Genomic DNA, 21,801 nt, shown 5'->3' with positions numbered 1-21,801 from the left:
AGGGCCAGACTGCTTTTTACAGTTTTCTCAGGTGTAAAGGAAAACATCTCTTGTCAGTCGCACCGCGGCGGGTCCTATTGGTGAATGTGGCAGCAGAACAAGGATAGCAGACCCTTGATCAAGCGGGAAGCCGGGGTACTCCGCGCCGCCAGCGCAGAAGGTGCGCGCGCAGGTGCAAGCACCGCCCTGGGCGGGGCTAGCGGTGAAGAGGGGCGGCGCGAGCTGCGGGGTCCCGCGGGTGCTGGAGAGCAAAGGAGGTACCAGGAGAGGTGGAGGGAGTGAGAAAGGGTAAAAGGGGGAGCTGGAGGGGGAGGCCTTTGGAGAGGCAGAGGAGGCAGCGGGAGGAAGCCAGGAGGAAGGTGTGTGGGAGGAGCAGAGGGGAGGAGCGGCCCGGTGCGGGGAGGAGTCTGCAAACTTTCAGTTCAAGGGCATTGTGGGAAGTAGCCATGGTCTGAGGCTGGCGCCTCACCTGTCAGCCGCCCGGGCTGCTACAGTCTCTTCTGGCCCTCGCATCCCGGGCGATCGCTGTTGTCGGGACCCGGGCGGCTGCGGCCACCATGGTGAGTAGGGCTGAGCATCGCGGTGGAGCCGGGGCGGTCACGTTCCAGGTGACACCTGCGGCTCCAGGGCCGGACACGCGGCCGGGGAAGGGGTACGCGCCGAGTCTTGCTCCGGGTACCGCCGAGTCAAACGCGCGGGTGGCTCGGCTGCTCCGGACAGTGCGGGTCTTCCCCTTGCGAGTCCCACGGACACCGGGCACCGCGCTTCATTCATTTCAGTCTCTTTTCCCTGATCACTTGGTCCGAGCCAAGCGCTGGGGATGTCGCGGGGGACCAGTTGCTTAACACTCGTAGGAGAGGATGCCTAGGGAAGGAGACGGTGATGGAATGGTGAAATAAAAATAACTTCCCAGAGTGAGGAGAACTCCCAAGCCTCAAGAAACCCACCCGAGAGGCAACTTTTAGTTCCGTGGCCCTTTTGAGGAGGTGACATTTGAGCTCCGGGAGGTCAGGGGAGAGCGCAACATTTGGAGCGGTTGGCTACTGTGAAGGGGAGAAACGAAACCCCTGGTTGTGACTGGAGAGGCGGGAGAGATACCAGGTAGCAGTTCTTCAAAAACTAGAGTTTTGGTTTTTGTTTCGCTCGAATTTTAACAGGTAAAGTGACTTTATCCGTTCTACACTTAATGAACCCTTTGATGGTGGAGAATGGGCTGGCTTGTGTGGGGTGGGATGGGGTTCCTATCAAGATGAAAGCCCGGAGACCCGCTACACTCAGAAGTGGAGATCCAGCTCTGGGTGGAAGCATTACTTGAGGTTTCTCTCGCGCTGGCTTTCTGCGGGGACAGGGACTGGGTGGGCAGCTTGTCCCACTTCCCAGTTGCGCACACTTCCCAAATCCTCAGAGAAGTGACCTCTGGAAGGCGCTCTCTGGACGCACAGCAGAGAGAAGCTCCGGGTGACTTTAGACCGAAGGTTTAGTTGAACAGTAGTAGTTCATTGCTGAGGCACCGGGACAGAGAGCCCAGAGAATGTCGGTGAGGTTCTCAGCGTGCCCAGTTTTGTTTGTGGAGGGCTCCTGGTTAATGTAGGGTGGTGCAAAAAGGAGCCTGTAAATAATGGAGCAGCTCTCTTGGCTTGCTCAGGTTTCCCAAGGAACAAGGTGACAGTGTACCCAGGAAGACAGCTCATTTGCCTAATGGAGGTGGAATAAGGGCCCCCCAAGTTTCGATGGGGCCCAAAGCTGCTTACTTCTGTAAGAACCGGCAGGATTTGAGGGAAGGAAGGACCCTGAGTTCTAAACAGCACACGGTGGGAGTTTGTTTTTCTCCTCCCGGGTCAAATGACCTTCAGAAATCTGGGAAGTTTCTCCTGCTTTCCCTCCAGTCCCTGCCCTCCTGTGTGTGTGTGCCTTGCTGTCCCTTGTGAGGAAATACTGTTACTAGCACTGCCTGCTCCTCCCCTCCATGATCTCATGCCACCCTTGTAACCTCCAAATCAGGTGGTCACCTTTACCTGTCGCTGCTTGACCTCCCTCTGTCTGGGTTTGTCCATTTGTTTAGTGGGATAGCAACTGTTCCTAACGACAGGTGTTCATTTGTGGCCTGGAAGCCTGGAAGGGTCCCAAAGGGCTTATTAGAGGTTCACAAGATCAAACACATTTTCATAAGGATGCTAAGGTCCTATGGTGCCCTTTTAACCTGCATTCTCTCAATGACTGTAGTGACGTTTTCTTGAGTCCAAGTGTTCTGAAATATTAATAGGCCAACAAATTCAGCTGTCTTCTCTTGGGCAGATTAGAGGAATTTGCCAAACTCTTTCCTTCTCTCTCTCTCTCTCTCTCTCTCTCTCTCTCTCTCTCTCACACACACACACACACACACACACACACACACACATTACACGTTAGCTGTCTTCAGACACACCAGAAGAGGGCATTGGATCTCATTACAGATGGTTGTGAGCCACCATGTGGTTGCTGGGATTTGAACTCAGGAACTCTGGAAGAGCAGTCAGTGCTCTTAACCACTGAGCCATCTCTCCAGCCCATGCCAAACTCTTTTAATATGATGCCTCACTTCACTAACGTTCTGTCTCCTTCCCTCACCCTTTTCTTTATTATCTTCAGTTGAATTAGTGAATACCTGAGGTCTATTCTTTTCTGTTTTGTTTTCTAATGCAGTAAGTATCAATGGCATAGTAAACAGGAAAATCTTTGGCGTACTCGTCGTTATTCAGATGCCCCGGGACCATGAACGAGCGTGCACACAGGTGCTTTAAGGAGCTCCACCCTCGTCTGTGCTCGGCAGCATTTCATCTCTCCTGCTCCGCCGTCAGAGCAAAAAAGGATCTGGTTCTATTGCTCGTAAGCTCAGCCCTGGCTCCTGATAGCCAGTGATTCCTTCCTCGTTCCTAGATCCTATCTGCTTCTGACTCTTCCAGAAAGTGGTCCATTCCACTCCAGGCTCGATCTCATGTGCGATGTGCACTCCAGGTGGTTAGGCCCTGTTTGCACCTTGATCATGATGTTTGAATTTTGAAGCATCCGTGCCTTCATTTTGCCTTTGGTTAGAAATCTTGATCTTGGAAAGCAATGCTAAACCCTTTGTGCTTAAGAAAACCCCACCCCACCCCCTCTGTATTTAGAGAAGAAAAATTATCAGTAGGAATTTGCTGTTGAATGTCTATCAAGAAGGAGGAGGATTTTTGGTCATTGTTGCTTTATTTTTCCTTATAATAACATGGGGACAGCTAGAGAGGTTGAGAGTCTTTGGGGACAACTTTAGTAAAAAAAAAAAATAGTCCTTGTAAAAAGTTGCTCTAACTCTTAAAGCCACCTAAAGAAAGAGCATCGCAGGGAGTCATCCAGTTAAAGAAACCCACAAGGAGGCCTCCTGGGAAATATGACCAGTTCTCCTGTAAACTCAGTTCATCGTGTTTGGCATGGTACGGAGTAAGATAGGTTTATATGAACCAACTCAGAGGTTTCTGGGTTTGTAACTCCTTTTCAACTTTTCTTGGGACAAGGTTTCACTATGGAACTTGGTGTGTAGACCACACGGCTGGCTTCTTTCTGCACTGATCTTGCCTCTGCCTCTTAAGTGCTGGAATTCCAAGTGTGTGTGTCACCACGCCCAACTCTTGCTTGTGATCTGAAATACAAGAGAGAGCTTGCTGACTGAATTGTGAAGCCATTTCTCTGTCAGGCTGGCATTCCTTTGAAGCAGCGGGAGGGGACCCTCCTCCCAAATCCAATTATGAAAGAACTTGCCCCTGTTTGTGCAGGTGGAGGAAGCATTCTCAGAATTGCAGGTTCTCCCCCCCCCTCCCCTTCTTGGTATAGCAATTACGGTCTGAGACTTAGATACACTGAAATAAGTCTGGTGATATTTTGGCAATTTAAAGTCCCAGCTTGAGGAGAATAGAATCCATTGGAGTACTGAGTTCTTTCTTCCCTGTGGCTTGGTCTGGGCTGTTGGCCAGCAGTTAGTTAGTGTGGGGTGGGGGGCTTGGGAGGAGTAGGGAGAATGACCTTTGGGATCAAGTTGTCTCACACGTCATTAACACTAACACACCCTTGACCGTGATGGTGGCTACTTCTTAGTCCCCATCACTTCTCTGTCCCTTTTGTGTTAAGTATTTCCGCCTGCTTGTAGATTTGTGCATGGGGTTTTACCAGCAGAACAGGACAGAAACAGTTGGCGCGGTGTGGGTGTGTTTTTGCTACTTTGGGTGGTCAGTGCTTGTTCTTTAGGGGCTCATGAATTACGACATTATGAGCTAGTATAACAGCAGAAACGGCTCCTTTTACACACACACACACACACACACACACACACACACACACACACACACACACACAGAGTCAAAGCTGCTGTCAGTCAGAATTCTAACACTGCAAGGTCAATGATGTAGATATTTCCTGTTGTGAATGGAATGCTGTAGGAAGCTGGCCTGCAAAAAAAAACTGCCACAAAGTCACCAGTCTGGAAGCTTCCTGACAGGTAGAGCCAGCTCCCAAAATTGCTCTCTTTAAATAGCTGCTAAGAACCGCCTGGGGAGAGGATGGTCATTCGTTAGTTATTCAGCGTAATCAGGCATGGAGTTAAAGTACATCCAGGCAAGAAGAAGGGCATAGAGAGGTCTACACATTACTGACCTTGCTGGATCTTCTCACGCAGGGTTTGCTGTAGTGGAAATGATTGGTTTGTGTCAAAGTTCAGTCTCTTAAAGGCTGTGGGAGACTTCCAAACTGAGTGTACGAAGGAGGATCGAAAACTGAGTTGGAAACTGAGACGCCTATTTGCTTTGTGTGCTTATCCTTGTAGAGGCTCTCAACCTTCCCAGTGCTGTGACCCTTTAATAAAGTTCTTCATGTTGTGGTGACCCCCAACCGTGAGGTTGTTTTTGTCACTACTCCATAACTGTCAATTTGCTACTGTTAACGAATTGTAATGTAACGATCTGCTATTGAAAGGTATCTGACAGGCAACATATGTGACCCCTATGAAAGGGTCGTTCGACACCCCACCTCCACCCCCACAGGGTTTGCAACTCCAGGTTGAGAACCAACTGTTACAGAAGGAATAACCATGAGTCATCTTGGCACATTGTTTAGATTTGGAAGAAAATGTTTATATTAAAACACATGCATGAGTGACACTGAGGTCATGACCGCTCCTAGGCATGCTTGACGAGATGGTTTTTATTGTAGATAGGAAGGAGAACTCAGCCAGAGCTGTCTGGAAGGATCCAGAGCAGAGAGGGAAGGAAGTACATTAGACATGGCCAGCAGACTGAACCAGGCCATGAGAGGAGGGAAGGGTTGGGAAGGACAGAGAGAGGATGAGAAGAGAGAAGGAACGAGAGAGCATATGGCTGAGATAGCTGGGTGTTATAGGAATCAGAAGCAATGGAGGAGGGAGGGGGGAGAGGGAGGGGAAGGGAAGGAAGTGAAGCTGGAGAGGTTTAGGCTGGAGAGGTTTAGGCTGGGTGGTGGTGGTGGTAAGTGCAGCGAGCAGCTAGGACATTGAAACAGGTATTTGTGATACTGGGAGACCCTGGCAACCAGCATCTGCTTTGATATTTCAATAGGCACCTCAACTAACTATTTATCTGGAGTTTCTTTGGGATCTAACGATGCATAGCTAGAATCAAGATAATAAAACTACACAAACTTATAAAGCCCCAAATCAGAGACTGTAACTAGTTCCTTAAAGCTAGGCCAGGTTGCACGAGGCTATCAGCTTTTCCTTTTGTTTTTCTATAGGAATATCTGAGAGGCAGTGAAGTGAGGCAGTATTCTAGGATAACACGCTTTCTCTGGAAAGGCTAGTTGGTAATATTTAGGTTTGGCAGACCCTAAAGTCTCTATCGCTCAACTTTTTCGAATCAAGGCAGCCAATAGAATGTTGTATTCAATAATAGGCTGGCTGAGGTGGGGGGGGGCAGACTCTGGCTATAGGTTGTAGTTTCTTGAGCTGTATTTGTTTTACACTGCATGTGTGCACATGTTGTATGTGTACCCCTGGTGTCAATGTGGATGTTAGAGGCGGACAACACGTATTTTCCTGTATAGCTTTCTAACTCCTTTTTTGAGATGGTCTCTCATCTGTAGCTTGCCAATTTGTCTAGACTGGCTGACCAGTGCTCCTTGGGGTTGCTGGCTTATGCTGTGGTACTTAGCATTTACATGGATTCTGGGGATCTGAACTCAGGTCCTCATGCTTGTGTCACAAACACTTTACCCACTAAGCCATCATCACCTTAGCCCCTTACCCCATTCTATGGCAACTTTTGCTCATTCACTCATTTGCATATTGGATAAATACACTGGGTATCAACTCTATGGCAGACCAAGTTGTGATACCTAATTTATGGTACTCAACTGACCAAAACCACAAGGTTTCTTTTTCGAAGCATTTGGAGAATTTGAACACAGTGATGGCAGAGGATTAAACCTAGTGCCTTGTCCTTCTGAATGTAGACTCTTGTGCAGTAAGTAACCGATGTCGACAGAAGCCATCCCAGATTGAGGCTTCAGAGACTGACTCAGATAAGCTAGAAACTCTATAGCCTCATGGAGCTGATGGTCTTGGTATGGAGGTCACTGAGTTCTGCCAAGACTTGGGTCATTCACACAGAAGAGGAGTCTACTGTTGTGTGTCCTGACAATGAGAGCTTGGTCTTGCTGTCACATATAAGAGACATTCTGATGTTTCGGAGACATGTGGTGTGTGTGTGAGGACGCTGCTCTGGTACTTGCAGGGGAATAGCATTGGCTTTTGTGGCTATTTCCTTCTTGGCCTGAAGGGTTGGGGCCATTCCTCCACCTGGCTTAGCTACTTCTTGACCTTTTCTTGAGCTGGTTCTGACTGGATTCTGGTATCAGAAGCAATTTCCATCTCCTGGCATTTGGTTTCAGATTGCTAGTTCTCTGCTGAAGGATTGCTACATCAAGTCTCTTTGGTGAGCCTTGGGTGTGGGATACCAGGGTTTCACCAGCCTTCCCTTGTTTGACTTGTTGCCTGCAATTGGCATAATTTGTGTGTTTGGATACTCTACGTGTGTAAAATAAAGAGGTCGCAAGGTGTGATGTTGCACACCCCTCGTGCCAGCACTCAGGAGACGGAGGCAGAGAGACCTCTGTGAGTTCTACGCCAGCCAGAGCTACATAGTAAGACCTAGTCTCATAAAATAGAATAAAATAAGAGGAAACAAATAGAATTAGGTTGAAACTGGAAAGTTCTGAAAGGTTAAACATGAAGGTGCTTGTTGCTGATAGTTGGGTCCAGATGTTTGATGTGGTTTTTTAAAAAAAGGTTTATTTTTCAGTGTTTTGAGCTAAAGACCTTACATTTTCTTAAAATTTATCATCTTGTTAGCTTGTTAGGCTAGCACATGGTGCAGTTAAGTATGATCACAGCATCTCCAAATGTCGGAAATTCCATATCCTCAGTGGTTCTTTTCCTGGGCTCCACCGTCAGCTTCCTTTGTTCTTCAGCTCCCCCTCACCCAGCCATGTTTTCCCTCTGCGTGAATTCCACTACCTTCTCTACTCCCACTTCCTCAAAGATCTCTTCTTCCACTCTTATGATCCCTCGCCTCCCCTTAAGACCTACAAGCATTCACATCTAAATACACGTATAATTTTAAATATGAGAAAAAGCATTGCAGTGCTTGTCTTCCTGAGTTTGGCTTATTTTGTTTAACATAATGGCTTCTGGATCCATTTTAGAATATTTATTTTTAAAATTGTGTATTCTTTTATATACTTCCCTTTCTCTTATATGTAAACAATACATTTTAAACTACATAGGAACGAGTTTAAAGTAATGTTATATTTTTAGAAAAATGCTGTTTTTTTTTTTTCCCTGTGCTTTTCCCTGTCTTAGGCCTGGGCATGTCTGCAGTTGAGATGTAAGCAGAAGAGAGGCCCCATAAGATACATATGCACACTCATATGTATGCATATGTGTATATGCGCATGTACAGGTGTGTGCATGTGAACACACACTTTCTGTTATCTACCCTTTTGGTCTCTTGGCCAGACTTGCAGGACTCCTACCTTCCATTTGAGATACTCAAGAGAGTTGAGAGAAGGAGAGTTATTCCTCTTTCCTTCTTGGTGACCCGCGGTAACGAGGCATGCTCTTTCTCATCTATTCTTAGGAATGACCCTGAATCACAGAGGTGGTTGTCAGACCTGCTGGGATTGGCCTTTGTGTTCAGAAGACTGAACATGCGTACAAGATTAAGACTGTGTGGTGCTGCATGTCCATAATCCCAGCACTGGGGAGAATGAGGCAGGAGGATTGCCAGTTGAGTTACATAGGGAGACCCCAATGCAAGAACAAAACAAAAATAAATCATTGTGTGAAAAAGTGAACAAAGGAGCTGCTGAGTCAGGCAGATGGCTCAGTTGACCATGCAAGGGTGAAGACGTGGGTTTCCATCCCCAGAACACACATGAAAAGCCAGTGCATAGCCAATGCCTGCCACCTGTACTCCCTGTGCTCACAGAGGAGAGATGAGAGGCAGACACAGCACAATCCTCAGAAGCTTACAGGCCAACTAGCTGGGCGCACAGCAGGAAAACAGCAAAGTGACAGGTGGGGATCGAAACCCAAGGTGTCCTCTGATCTCCACACATGAGCTATGGTACACAGGCTCACAATCACACACAAGCATGCATGCACACAAGCACACATACATATACACAAGCACACACACAGACTACATGCATATACACACAAGCACACACATACAGGCAAGCACACATAGAAATTAGTGTACATACACACAAGCATGTACACATGCACACACAGATACTTGTACACACAAATACATACATGCACAAATTCATGTACATATATACACACAAACACATATAAGCACACATGTACACATTTAAGTATGTGTGTACACACACACAAGCATGTACACATGCATACACACATGCACACACAAACACATACATGCACAAATTCATGTACATACATACCCACAAACACACATAGGCACACATGTACACATTTAAGCATGTGTGTACGTACACACAAGCATGTACACATGCACACATCACAGCATCTCCAAATGCGTGTTATTATTCCATGTCCTCAGTCATATACACGGAATCAAGTCACAGATTCAGATTATTGTTACTGAATTGCCCTGCTTCAGGTTTCATGTCTGCTGTTTAGCCTCCCCAACCATTGTCCCTTCCTCGTTTCCTCCACAATCAGGATAGCAAATTTTACTTTGCAGAGAAGCTGTGAGAGGCGACTAAAATGCGTGTGTTATTAAAGTGTCAGAGTCCCATCTGATGACAAAGCGTGCTGTCAAAGGAGCATTTCTGAATGTTCGCACATGGCTGTATGTTCCCTGTGGAAGTGACGCTTGGGACTTCTTGCCTGAGCCTTCGTGACACTCCTGCCTGTTCAAGGTGTGGACCCCGTGTGGTAGAGAGGGAGTTGCTGTGAGGTAGGTAACCCCAGCTCTCAGGTTCCTTGTTCACCCTACTCAAGGTTGCCTGAGCATTGGGTGAGATTATCCATTTCTGTTAGTACAGTGCCTGGCACAGGAACACATTCCAAAAGGGTCAGATAGGGTTACTGTGAAGGGAGATGGGAAAACACTGTACAGTAGCTCATAAGAAACTTTGTTGAGAGCCAGGTGCTATGGGTACACACCGTTAGTCCCAGTGCTGGAGGAAGAGGCAGGCAGATCTCTTTGAGTTTGAGGATAACCTGGTCTACAGAGCAAGTTCCAGGACAGCCAGAGCTGCACAGAGAAACCTCGTCTTGAAAAAGAGAAGGAAGGAAGAAAGCTTAGGAATAAATAAAAATAGATGAACCGTTACAGGTTGCAGAAATGGGGTGGTGTGGAGAGGTGTTGTAAGAACATCACAGTTTAAAAGAGAGATGTTTCAGACAGGGCTCTATTTTCTTCCTCTCCATCCTTCTGTCCCTCCGCCTTCCCCCTTCCCTACCTTTCTTCCCGTGCTAGGGATTAGGGCTTTGCACATGGTGGGCAAGTGCCTCACCCCTGAGATATATTCCCAGCTTCCTCCTCCTCTTTCTCCTCCATTTTAAAATTATTTATTTTATGTATATGAGTACACTATAGCCATCTTCACACACAGCAGAGGAGGGTGTCTGATCCCATTACAGATGGTTGTGGTTGCTGGGAACTGAACTGAGGACCTCTGGAAGAGCAGTCAGTGCTCTTTAACCGTTGAGCCATCTCTCCAGCCCCCCAGCCTTTTTATTTGATTTTTTGAGACACATCTCACTAAATTGCCTGTGCACACCTTGGACATTTGATCCAACAGCCCCTGCCCCCTTAGTTATGGGGATGGTAGGCCCGAGTCACTTGTTCAGTTTCTTTACTGTGCAGTCACATCCTCAGCTGAAATAGAGCGTGTGTAAACCCTGGCTTTAGAAACCCATTTGATCTCACGCTTTCAGTGCCTTAGGAGCGCAGCCAGCCATGGTGCCTCATGCCTCTAATCCAAGCATTTGAAAGACTGAGACTGGGACGACTGTCACGTGTTCCAGGACAGCCTGGAGTAACGGTGAGTTCCGGGTCAGCCTGGGATGCGGAGGGAGACCCTGTCTCTAAAAACAAACCAGAAGGATACATTCAGTGTCTTCCATTTTGAAAAGTCCTTATAGAAGATAAAGTGAATGGACAGATGCAGTCTCAGACATCTTACGGGGCTATAGCTTGAACTCTGTTGCTGCTGGACTTTGGTGGGAAGGACGTGGCACTCCCCACCGCTTCATACCTTTCGTTTGCAGTGGAAGCATTTCTGTCAGGGCATGCATTTTTTTGATGTGCTCCAAGTAGAAATGAGGTTAATTCTTTTTGTTTCTTTGTGCCAAAGATGGAACCCAGGGTCCTTCCCTGCTACAAGAGTGCTCTCCTGCACCACTTTCCTATCCCTGGAAGTCAAAGCTCTTAATACACATGTAAGTGGACACCACTGTATAGAGTGGTGAGTTTAGCCAATTTTAAGCATGGTCTCTTGAACAAATTTTAAAATTCACATTAAAAATAACCAAAGAAGAAAAAAAATCAAACTGGTGGCTGGAGACAGGGCTCAGATCATGTAGAGGAGTCGTTCAGTTCCCAGCACTTACCGTGAGTACCTCACAACCGCTTGTGACTCCATGTCAGTCCCCTGACTTTACACCTCCAGCCTCTGCAGAAAAGCACTCGCATACACATACTATCCGCTCCTCACATGACCCCCCCAGACACAATTAAAAAAATATACCGTTAAAAGAGAGAATGATCAAATAAAATAAGCCTTGAGAAATAGGAAAAGGGTCTCAAATGATTCATGTTTTTCCCCCAATTCAAATTGTCCTAATAATTTTGAACCTCTGACTCCTATTTCTGGTGTCTTTCTCTTGAATAATTTTGAATAAAATACAACATACAAAGAAGTCTGGCTTTCCATTGAACTCCAGAAAAATTCTAATCAGAAAATAGAAAAAAAAAGAACCAATATGTATCAACATACTCAGCTGCTCACTGGTCCAGGGGAAATGCTAACCGGAGAGTGACTGTGCTTAGCACAAGTCAGGAAATTTTGTCCACCTTCTGTTCTCAACAGCTATGGTTGCTAGGATGAGCCCGCAAGTGTAAGATTGTTCTACCAGAAGCTCATGTTGAGGAGGAATCACTCATGGGCATTGCTAAGGTAGACTAGTACAGGGGTGGGAAACACCTCTGAAGTGGGAAGTTCATGTTTAATCATCACAGGTATTCAGGGAAGAGATGGGAAAGAAAGGCTTTGGGCCGACCCCTGAGGGGTGAGCTGATCCTTTGGTGTTGTAGAAAAGAATGCATGTTTGAGAGTGTCGGCTCTGTGTCCAAGAGGGGAATAGAATACAAAGAGGAGGGGTGCTTATTAAGGACATGTAAGCCCAGAAGAACCCGTATGAGGAGTCCGACGTGTACTGTGAGCATCTCTAATCCCAGCTCTTTTAAAGTGGTGGAGACAAAGAGACTCATAGGCCAGCTATGAGCAAAGCAGCAGGGAAACCTTACTTCAGACAAGGTAGAAGGTGAGGACCAACACCCAAGGTTGATCTCTGGCTTTCACATACGTGCCATAGCAGGCGTACTCATCACATACGTGCCTGCTACTCATCACATACGCAAATCCCACATGTAGTTAGTATATTTGTAAGGTGTATGTGCACACGTGCGTGCATGTCCGTGTGTGTGTGTGTGTGTGTGTGTGTGTGTGTGTGTGTGTGTGTGTGTGTGTATGTAGCCCTGGGTTCCATCTCTTGTATTGCAAACAGTGCTATCAATAAGAATAAACGGAGTGTTCTCCTATATGGAGGAAAAGCACCCACTGATGGAACACCTTGGACAGTAGCTCAGCAGCCAAAGTAAATTCCAGTGGCTGCCGGGCTTAGGGATGCTGTTGGCGAAGCTGGGCATGGCACGCCTGTGATCCTAGGGCTAAGGTGGAGATGGGAGGATCAATCACCCTGAACTGTGGGTATCTATGAATAATGTAACAGAAAGCTGTGGTCGGGGTCTTCACAGCTGCTGCAGATTCGAAGCTGAGGAGGAGTGCCTTTCAGAAATAAAGAGGGACAGCTGAACCGAGTAGTAAACTGAATTCTAGCAAGATAATGTCTTGGGGCCTGGCAGGAGGTTGGCATGGGTGCGTCTGGGGTTGGGTTTGTTTTCTCCCTGAGAACAATCCTTCCATATCTCTAGAAGTCTGGATCCTGAGAAAAAGTGCAACCATCTGGGTGTGAATGAAAGTAAAATTTCAGAAGATCTGGCTAACATTTAAAAAAAAAAAAACAACTCGAGAGTTCTCATTTTGTAGGTGTGGGATATGAGCAGTGTGACGATCCTGATTGAGTCAAGTACTAAACAAAGTCCTTCCTTACAGCTCCACCATTTTCCATGGTAGAAGTTATATCGGGGAGGGTTATACATAGATGTATAGCGGTTGCTGACTTGAGGCTCCAGAGTTGCGGTGTTTGCTTTGTGTTTTGCTAGGTAACCGGATGACCACACCTGTAGGTCAGAGGCTGAGTTTGAACTTGATCTTTGCTACAACCAATTTGGAAGAAAATTCAGGCGATACATATGTACTGCGTGGCCGCACGTCAGCCAGCGCAGCCCCATTGAAGTCCAAATGAGCATAATAATAAAGTGAGATGTCTTAAAGCATCAAGGGCTCAATAGGAAAACTCCAATCCTGTTATCTGGCACGGACATTTGCAAAAGATATTTATGATATCAATTGCAAGATGTCCCTTTAGGTCTGGGATCAAAACCTATCTGTACACTGATATCAGAAGTGCTTTTTAAATCATGAGAGAGAACAAATTATGGCGCAATTAGATTAGCAGGCATCAGACAAATAAAACTTACACAGTGGTAACCTCATCTGGTCAAAACTCTGGTCTTTTAAAGATCATACTAAATCTGACTGAAGTTACTTTAAGACTTAAAAATGCCCCAGTGTTTAAATTTCATTTTTCCTGAACTTATTTACCTTATTTACTTATTTGTTTACTCTGTGTGTGTGTGTGTGTGTGTGTGTGTGTGTGTGTTTCACATCCTCTGGCTTAGTAAAAGACGTTTTACCCAGTGAACAAGTTTTACAGTTTCTGAGCTACTCATGAAAAAAAATTATTAATATATATAATAAATAATGAAATATAGCTCATGAAAATACTTGTATTTTACTAATAAGAACTGAGAGATCATAACACACTGACTCTGTAGTAATTGCTGTGCTTGTAGCAAATGTTTGTAACACGAGTGCTCCCATAATACATTTGACAACTTAAGATTTATGTCCTATTCTAGAGTCATGGATATAGAAGTAAAAAAATTTAGGATTTTGAGCAAAAGTACCCAACCAGGCAGAGAGAGAGAACTCTTTTTTTTTTTTTTTTTTTTTTGTTGTTGATGTTAACTATGGAAAAACTGAGATATTTCTAACACCCTTGAAAGATGGATAATTAAACGCCAGCTTTACTGCCAACTGCTAAGATTGATTTTTGTGTGCCAATGACTTTACGGAGTGTTCTGAAACTATACCTTGCTAAAATTAGGTTAGATTGCTGAATTTTAAAGTGGCTATTTGGAGTGTTTGGCAAGGGAGAGTGGTGAGAAATACTTTCTATGGAGAGATGGAAAGAGTGATCATTTTCAGCAAAAGGGGCCTAACAACATCTGTAGCCTTCTCCCAGAAAACACTTCTTGAAATATAAGTATTTAACAGGTCTAGTTACAACACATACGTCATGCAGTAAGGGCAGAACAAGACCCTGGAAGGAATCAAATAATGAAATTTGGGTGGGAGGCCTGCTACACTATCAAGTAATGGGTCCTGGGATTGCCTGAGTGAAATGAAACCAGTACGAAGATACTCCCCCATGATGACCCAACACACGGCCAGTCTAATGCTGGGTACTTCCTCCTATGTTACATCGGTAGATCCACATGCCTACCCCATGTGTTGCACTCAGAGTAAAAACATTGTGGCATTTAAGATTTTTCTTGATTTTCTGGAAGGGCTAGTTATTGAGCCATGATGAAAGCTTCTGCAGACAGAATAAAGGCGTTCCCCATGATGTACCCCTGTACTCAGCACCATGCCTACAAGCTGCCGAGCTCCCCGCCAGTTAAATGCTTTCTTTTATAAGAGTTGCTGCGGTCCTGTGTGTGTGTGTGCGGGTGTGTGAGACAACTACTCAAAGGCTTGCGTTGGTGATCAGAAGGCCCTTTCACACCCTCCACACAGATTTGGAGACTACACTCGTCTGTCGGCAAGTATGAGTACAAGGTGGTGGAAAGTCCTCAGGCCGCGGCTGGGTTTGTGGTGTTGCAGCACTCTCTGCCACTTCCTAGCTCAGTCTTGACATCGTACCTGTCCATTGACAGAACCCATAACCTGCCTATACCTGCCGACTGTTTCTTTCTATTGGTTGTAACAGTTGTGGATACAAATGACTCTTCGCTAAGCAGCCTTGTATGGTCATGGCCTGGAACCTGGTTTTACTCAGGGAAAAAAAAAAAAAAAAGCAAACTCGAATCTCTTGATTTATTTTTGAGAAATGAATGTGCAGAGTAGTTTTTGTTGGTGTTCAGCTGCACAGGGTTGGATGGAGCACCCATCTGCTGTCTGTCATAGAGACTTGTCATCAAGCGTGTTACATCAAATTCCGTGCATTCTTCACTCATCCGGTGGCCCAGGGGTGATAAGGTTCATCCCAATAGTATTATGCTGGATGGAATGCAGGGTGCTGTGTGGAGAAGAGTGGCCTGCGTTATTGCCTGTGCAGTTAAAAATATTTAGATTTTATAGAGGAGGACCTGTTCGCTTGGGAATTGGGTCACACTCTAAAGAACCATGACTTTCGGTCTGCCTCGAATTCCCTCAGGCTACGCTTTTCTTGGATTGTTTCCAAAGTCAACCACTGATGCCTTCTGGAATTAGCACCTCCAGCCTCTTTGTCTCAAAGTAGATGTGTGCCATCCTGTCAGTCCAGACTAAAACATACCAAGCAAGGACTGATGGCTGTGTCCTCAGTGTTTCAGCAAGAAATATTTAAAGAATTGTCAGTGTTTATTTTAAAAATGATTAGGTTCTTACCTTTACTGTCAGCCTGAATCCCCCTATATAGCCTCAGGATTCTTGTGAATCTGGAGGGCCTCTCACTGAACCTGGATCAAGGTTGCTACACAGGAAGGCCTAGCAAGCCTCCCATTTATGCCCTTCTGGCCCCTAAACACTGTAATTAACGATGTACTTTCAGTCAACCCTGGCTTTATACATGCATGCTGGGGATTTGAACTCAGGTCCTCATGCTGGAGTATCAGGCACCACTATTAAGGCATCACTCTACTCTTCATGATAATCCTTTAGTTTAACATAAAAGCCTCTTCTTGATTAAACAGAACTAAGGGTTTCTAGCTTAGAAGAGGAACATGTCTCAAACATAGTGGGTGTTCCCACGAGCAGTGAAAATGTAAACCAATCTCAAACACAGAGCCTTGAGAGATGGTTTGGATTCTAAACTTTCATGTATGTTTGGTTTCCAAGATAGGTGATGTCCAAGGAGGGAGAAGGCCAACCTTCATATTTTGTTTCCTTATTAAACTGTGGGCATTGTCAACTAGGTAGAGTAGAACAGAACAAAAGGCGGGGAACAGCTACCACCTATGATTGACAGAAAAACAAGGTGCAGGGCATGGCACCCAGCAATGCCAGCTATGCACCAGAGCCTCTTCCTGGCATTTCTTTTCTCTACCTTGTTAAGTGACCGCACTCCTCAAAGTCAAGACCTCTTTTACTTGGAGAGACCAGGCCACTTCTATTTCTCGAAGGTTCTAGTATGTGGGAAAATGAGGTGTTTAAGGCTGTACATGTTGTAGCACACTTTAAAGCTTTTGCTTAACAGGTTGGGACATGCATCATGCACAAACTGCTGTGTAGTTTCCTTCTGCAAACCTTTTCGATGTATTTATAACAGCATATGGATCCAATGCACATGCCAGGAACTTGGACTGGTGGTTCGACACACACTTATAATGTGCAGGTATCAGAGTGTCTCTGGGTTTTAGCATCATTGGGATTTAATTATGAAAACATGGGTAATGCCACAGTTTTAACCCCCAGGAACTTTATGATATGAAGACAACCTAAAAGAGCTGCTTCTCATTTTGTGGATTTTTGCATGTATGCTGCCCCATCTGTATGTGTTCCTAGGGTCTGTATTTTGGAAAATGGTTTACAGAGGCTGTGTGGGATTGTGTCTTACTGGATTTAGCATAGCTCTATCGTCTAGACACCTACAGTAGATAAAATATCCAGAATTGGAGAATCTTCTATCTCCCTGGCTATAATTTTATTGTTAATAGTTGGATGATTTTGGCTAGATTATTTCATCTGTTACTGTTATGGGAAAGACTGCTTAGACAATAGAAAGTCATTATTAGCACCAAGCCTTTCTCAGCATAGGCATTTAAGCTCAAAAACAATGTTCTGGGTTGACACACTTCAGTTAACAAGAACAGTTATTCAGAAGCAGAACTACAGAAGCCAGAATGCAAGGTTAGTACACGTAGAGACATTCTCAGGACTATAGACTCTGATAGATTGGGCCTTTGTTTTCATTTTGGCTGCTGGTGCTATCTACGTGCTGAGTTTTATGGCCTGAATGGTGCTTCTATTATGGAGTCAGTTGTGCTAAGGTCTGGGGGCCTGCTCAGAAGGGCCCTGTTTTAGTTACCTCTTTTTTTATTTCAGCACTGGTGATCAAAAGCAGGGCTTTGTACCTTGTAGACAAATAATTTACCATTGATATTCATTCATCATCCCTAACCCAGTTACTCCATCTAAAACGATGGGGAATAATTACCATGTGTTTGAACACATTGGAGATTGAGGAATTAAAACCGTAACACAAAGTTATGACTAAGTTATGACTAAGTTATGACTGTTATATTCCACATCATGCCCAGTAACATTACGTTTGCTATGTTGGTCATCCTTCCTTCCACAGCTCCATTTACTGTTGATCTCATTGGTCAACAGTACAACGAAGTCACGTGAGGAAAGTGGGCACTCGGAATGTCAGACTCTGGGAATCCCAGGTGCCTTCCAAAAAAAAAAAAAAAAAGGCCTCTAACCACAGCTGCTCTGAGTTTCAATTTTGTAATTGTGAAGCGGCTTCTTTAAGCCCCTTTAAGGGGGCCCACGAGGTTTTACCAAGGCTTACACACATACATGTAAATATGGGAAACATTGGGTGAGCTTATGCTGTATTCATGCTAATCTGTAATAATTGGTTTCTGAGGGATATAAAGCTTGTGGCTGGTGCTTGCTGACCCAAGAACTACCTTTGTTGTGGAATCATCCCAGGGTCGGTCCTCCAGAGATGTCAGTCAACTTGTGTGGCTTTGTAGAAACGGTTCTTGATAAACTCTGGTTATACCATGATGCCTCGCTGTGGTCTGAGGCTATAGTGTGTTATTGTCGTGACTCAATTACAATGGGCAGGAAATAAGCAAGGGTCACCACTGGAAGGGTATCATAGGTGGAACTACACCATCATAGTCTAAGAGGCCATAAGACATAAGCCGAGGTTCATATCAAAAATATAAACTCAAAATTGACACTCAAAATGTTGCCAAGTCTGCAGTTGTATTTAGATGGAATGTTTGTATTCCCTGAAGGAAAGCAAAGGGCTCAAGTAGCTATTTCTCCAAACACTGAATAGAAAGGACTGGTAGACTCATAAGAGTGTCCAGCATTGGGGCTGAGGATTTAGCTCAGTGGTAGAGCGCTTACCTAGGAAGCACAAGGCCCTGGGTTCGGTCCCCAGCTCCGAAAAAAAGAACCAAAAAAAAAAAAAAAAAAGTGTCCAGCATCATCGGTCATTAGTCAAAGTCATCATTAGATGGCGTAGCACAGGCGTCATATCAAAGCAGAAAATAGGAAGCATCAGTGAGCGCATGAAGGGCTTAGGACTATGGTGCAGTGTGGCAGCATGTAAAATACCGAAGCCACTTGTGAAACACAGTATGGAAGATCCTCAGAAATTGAATACAGAAAAACTATGTGATTTTTGAGTATGTGCTCCCAAGAACTCAGAGAAGGGCCTGGTAGAGGCGGTTCCACACCCGTATTTGTAGCAACATTGCTTACAGTAACCAAAGAGTAGAAGCCACTCAGCTGTCTGTTGACTGCAGAATGGATACGCAAAATGTGCAGTGTACACAGGTACCAGGGAGCAGTACTGTAATCCTGCACTCAGGAGGTAGAGGCAGTGGGACCGAGAGCTGGGCGAGGGTGTGCACAAATGTACTGCCAGCAGTCAGGAGGTGGAGGCAGGAGGCTCAGGAGTTCAAGGTCATCCACTTCATAGCAAACTCTAGATCATCCTGTGCCCCATGAGACCCTGTCACAGGGAACAGGCCTCCAAGCAAGAAAGTTGTATAGGGGAGAATATAGTTTGTATGTAGCTAAAATGCTATAAAACAACATGCTGTTTAGATAATAAAAAATAAAATAGAAAGCATCTCGAGTGTGACCAGTGCTTATCCGAAGCATGAACTTGGAGTCTCCTATAAATTCTGGGAGGTGCCACTTAGGCTAGAGCTTCTGAAGGCAGTGGTCCCTTTTCAGTTGGAAGCTGCCTTTTTCTCTTGACAGAAGTGCCTGCAGGAGGCTCTGTGGTTTCTTTAGCATTTTGCCCAAGTCTGATTTGATACTTGATTTTTGTTCTTGTTTCGAGATGAACCGCAATGGGAAGCCCAGGCTGGCCTGAAACTTATTTTGTATCCAGAGCTAGTCTTTTGCTTGCTTTGTTTTTGAGACAGCTCTGGCTGTTCTGGAAATCTCTCGATAGACCAGCCCCGCCTCTGACTCACAAAGATCCCCCTGCCTCTGCCTCCCGAGGGCTGGGATTAAAGACATGTGCCACCCTACCCAGCCAAACCTACTTTTTTTTTTTTTTTTCTCTTCTTTTTTTTTTTTTTTTTTTTTTTTTTTTCGGAGCTGAGGACCGAACCCAGGACCTTGTGCTTGCTAGGCAAGCGCTCTACCACTGAGCTAAATCCCCAACCCTCAAACCTACTTTTTAATCACCCCTCCCAGTTGTGAATAAATTATTTCATCGTCTTAGTCATCGTCCTCTTCCTCCACATCTTCTTTGAGAATGTCACACATGTCTACAATGTATCCACTCCCAGTTGCTCATCCCAGTTTCATATCCATCCTCCAGTGAAACAACGGGCTAGTAGCTACACTACCAAATAAAGACGATTATCCCCTCCCCGAACAGGCTTTTGTACTCTGTAGGCAGGGTTAGTTTAGGATTCCCCTCATGGCGGTGGCCGGCTTGCTTTGGCTTTATAAACCCTTCATGCCTTAGTCTCCCGAGGACTGGGATTACAAGTGTGAGCCACGGTGCCAGGTTCTAATTTCCTTTTTTTCTGGAGTTTACAGTTTGGATGATCTTTCTGGCTGGTGTTCTTTATTTCTCTGTAATTTGGTAAAATCTGTTTAGTAAGAAGGAACGCCAACTCTTTGGAATGGTGTTTGATGCTCTCTGAGGCCAACTGGCATTAGAGATGGAGGTTTCTCATATGTTCAGAGTGCTTCAGGCACCAAGTATTCAAATTCAACCTCGGCATCACTGTAATCTGCAAAATTCTGAGAAAGATAAATACATTACATACAATCAATACACAGTTACAATAAAAACAAAGCCAAAACCCAGTTTCCACAAGCTTGTAATTTATAATTTTAAGTTAAACAGTTGGCCTATGAGAAATGCCAGATATTTTCGAAATTCATTTAAAAATTTATAACATTAGGTTTTATTCTGAACTACAATGAGGCATTTACATATTTTGGCTAGAGTCATTTATGATTATGCTGGATAGACATCTAGATTCACTGATGGATTGTTTAAAGAAGAATAAAGTTGGAGACTGATTGCTTCTGTATTACGATCAGCAGTGCAGCAATGGATGTTAGAAACATGAAGGCAACAACCGTTCATCTGCAGAAGCACTGGAAGCCAGGCTGGGGAGAAGGCGCTATAGTTGAGATTCTTACCATTCACACAAGAGGCGTAGAGTTTGGATGCCCAGACCCCTTGTAAATGCATGATAGGCTTGTGCATGGGAGCCCACCTGTAATTCCAGACTCAGAAAGCGGAGGCAACAGATCTTCAACACGAGTTGACTAGGGAGACCTGTCTTATCATGGCCTCTGGGTTTGACTGAGTGAATTATTTATGTATATATATATATATATATATATATACATACATATATATATGTATGATGACAGAGCGATCAAGGTGATGCCATCATCAGCCTCAGGTCGCCATGCGTGCGCGAATGTGCATACACACACACACACACACACACACACACACACACACACACGCACACAGAGTTTCTGCTGTGGTTCACTCAGGAATTCTTTCTTACTGGTTTAACTCATGGGCTTGTAGTACGTGTATGAACTTTAAGCCTGCGAACAGCCGTTAGTCTGGGTTGATGTCATCTTATTATAGAGTGGCCTGTGCCGGGCGGTACTGCTTAGAAATCAAGCCTTTTCCAAAGTATAGGTACTTGAGATGGACATCTGAACACAGTTTTCAGATTTTTCCTTCACTCTCTTTCTAAAAACTCCCTTCCGCTCGCCAAAAACTACTCTCCTCTTTCTCCTCCCGCAGTGATGCGCCAGGCGGGGCTCCTGACTGCAGTTTAACTGAGAAGCGAATTAGTGGTTCTTCCTGCTCGCTCATTGCCCAGGTCTGCAGCCTCTGATTTGCAGGGTTTGGGTATAACACAATCACTGTGCAAAGCTGTCCCTCTGCCAAAATGGAGTCAGGGACAGACCTGAATATAAAAGTGGAATCATAGACTTAGCTGCTATCGTCTCCTTCTCTCCCAAGGCTGCTGGGGATTGAACTCAGGGCTTCATGCATGCTAGTGGACCACTCCACTACCAAGCTACCTCCCACAGCAGTGGACGTAGCTGCCTAAACTGGGAGAGTCACATGCTTTTCCTTACTGACTCTCACTATACCTTTGTCAAGTGAAAACCCGTGGTATGGATGGTCTAAAATTCTGTTTCTCCTAAGTTGAAGGCATCCCGTCCTCTCTCCTTTGTGCTATGCCTGTTGTTCTCAGTGCTCACTGTTCACTGTTAAGTACCCTCCGTGTTTCACACGTCCACCTTCATGGTCGAGTCTCGCCTCACTTTCCCCACAGTGGTTTCCAA

General features: G+C 45.2%; 1 protein-coding gene across 7 annotated transcripts in view; it reads left to right on the top strand.

The window, feature by feature from the left end:
• The first annotated feature begins 231 nt into the window (after nucleotides 1-231).
• Nucleotides 232-21,801, top strand: part of Ap1s3 (adaptor related protein complex 1 subunit sigma 3) — a 59,288-nt gene continuing 37,718 nt past the window's right edge. For 3 of the 7 annotated variants that reach the window (XM_039083976.2, XM_063267513.1, XM_063267516.1), the window contains exons 1-2: nucleotides 9,343-9,482; nucleotides 10,469-10,575. In XM_039083976.2, the coding sequence (XP_038939904.1) occupies nucleotides 10,501-10,575 (75 nt within the window). In that variant the 5' untranslated portion in view covers nucleotides 9,343-9,482; nucleotides 10,469-10,500. Of the gene's footprint in view, nucleotides 561-9,342; nucleotides 10,576-18,525; nucleotides 18,533-21,801 lie in introns of those variants that run through there. The other 4 variants (NM_001172150.1, XM_008767284.4, XM_063267515.1 and 1 more) reach the window with 4 other exon arrangements.

Source organism: Rattus norvegicus, chromosome 9 (genome assembly GCF_036323735.1).
Source record: "Rattus norvegicus strain BN/NHsdMcwi chromosome 9, GRCr8, whole genome shotgun sequence".
Lineage (NCBI taxonomy): Eukaryota > Metazoa > Chordata > Mammalia > Rodentia > Muridae > Rattus > Rattus norvegicus.
Note: the sequence above shows the minus strand (reverse complement) of the source record. Positions and strands in the feature narration are given on the sequence as shown.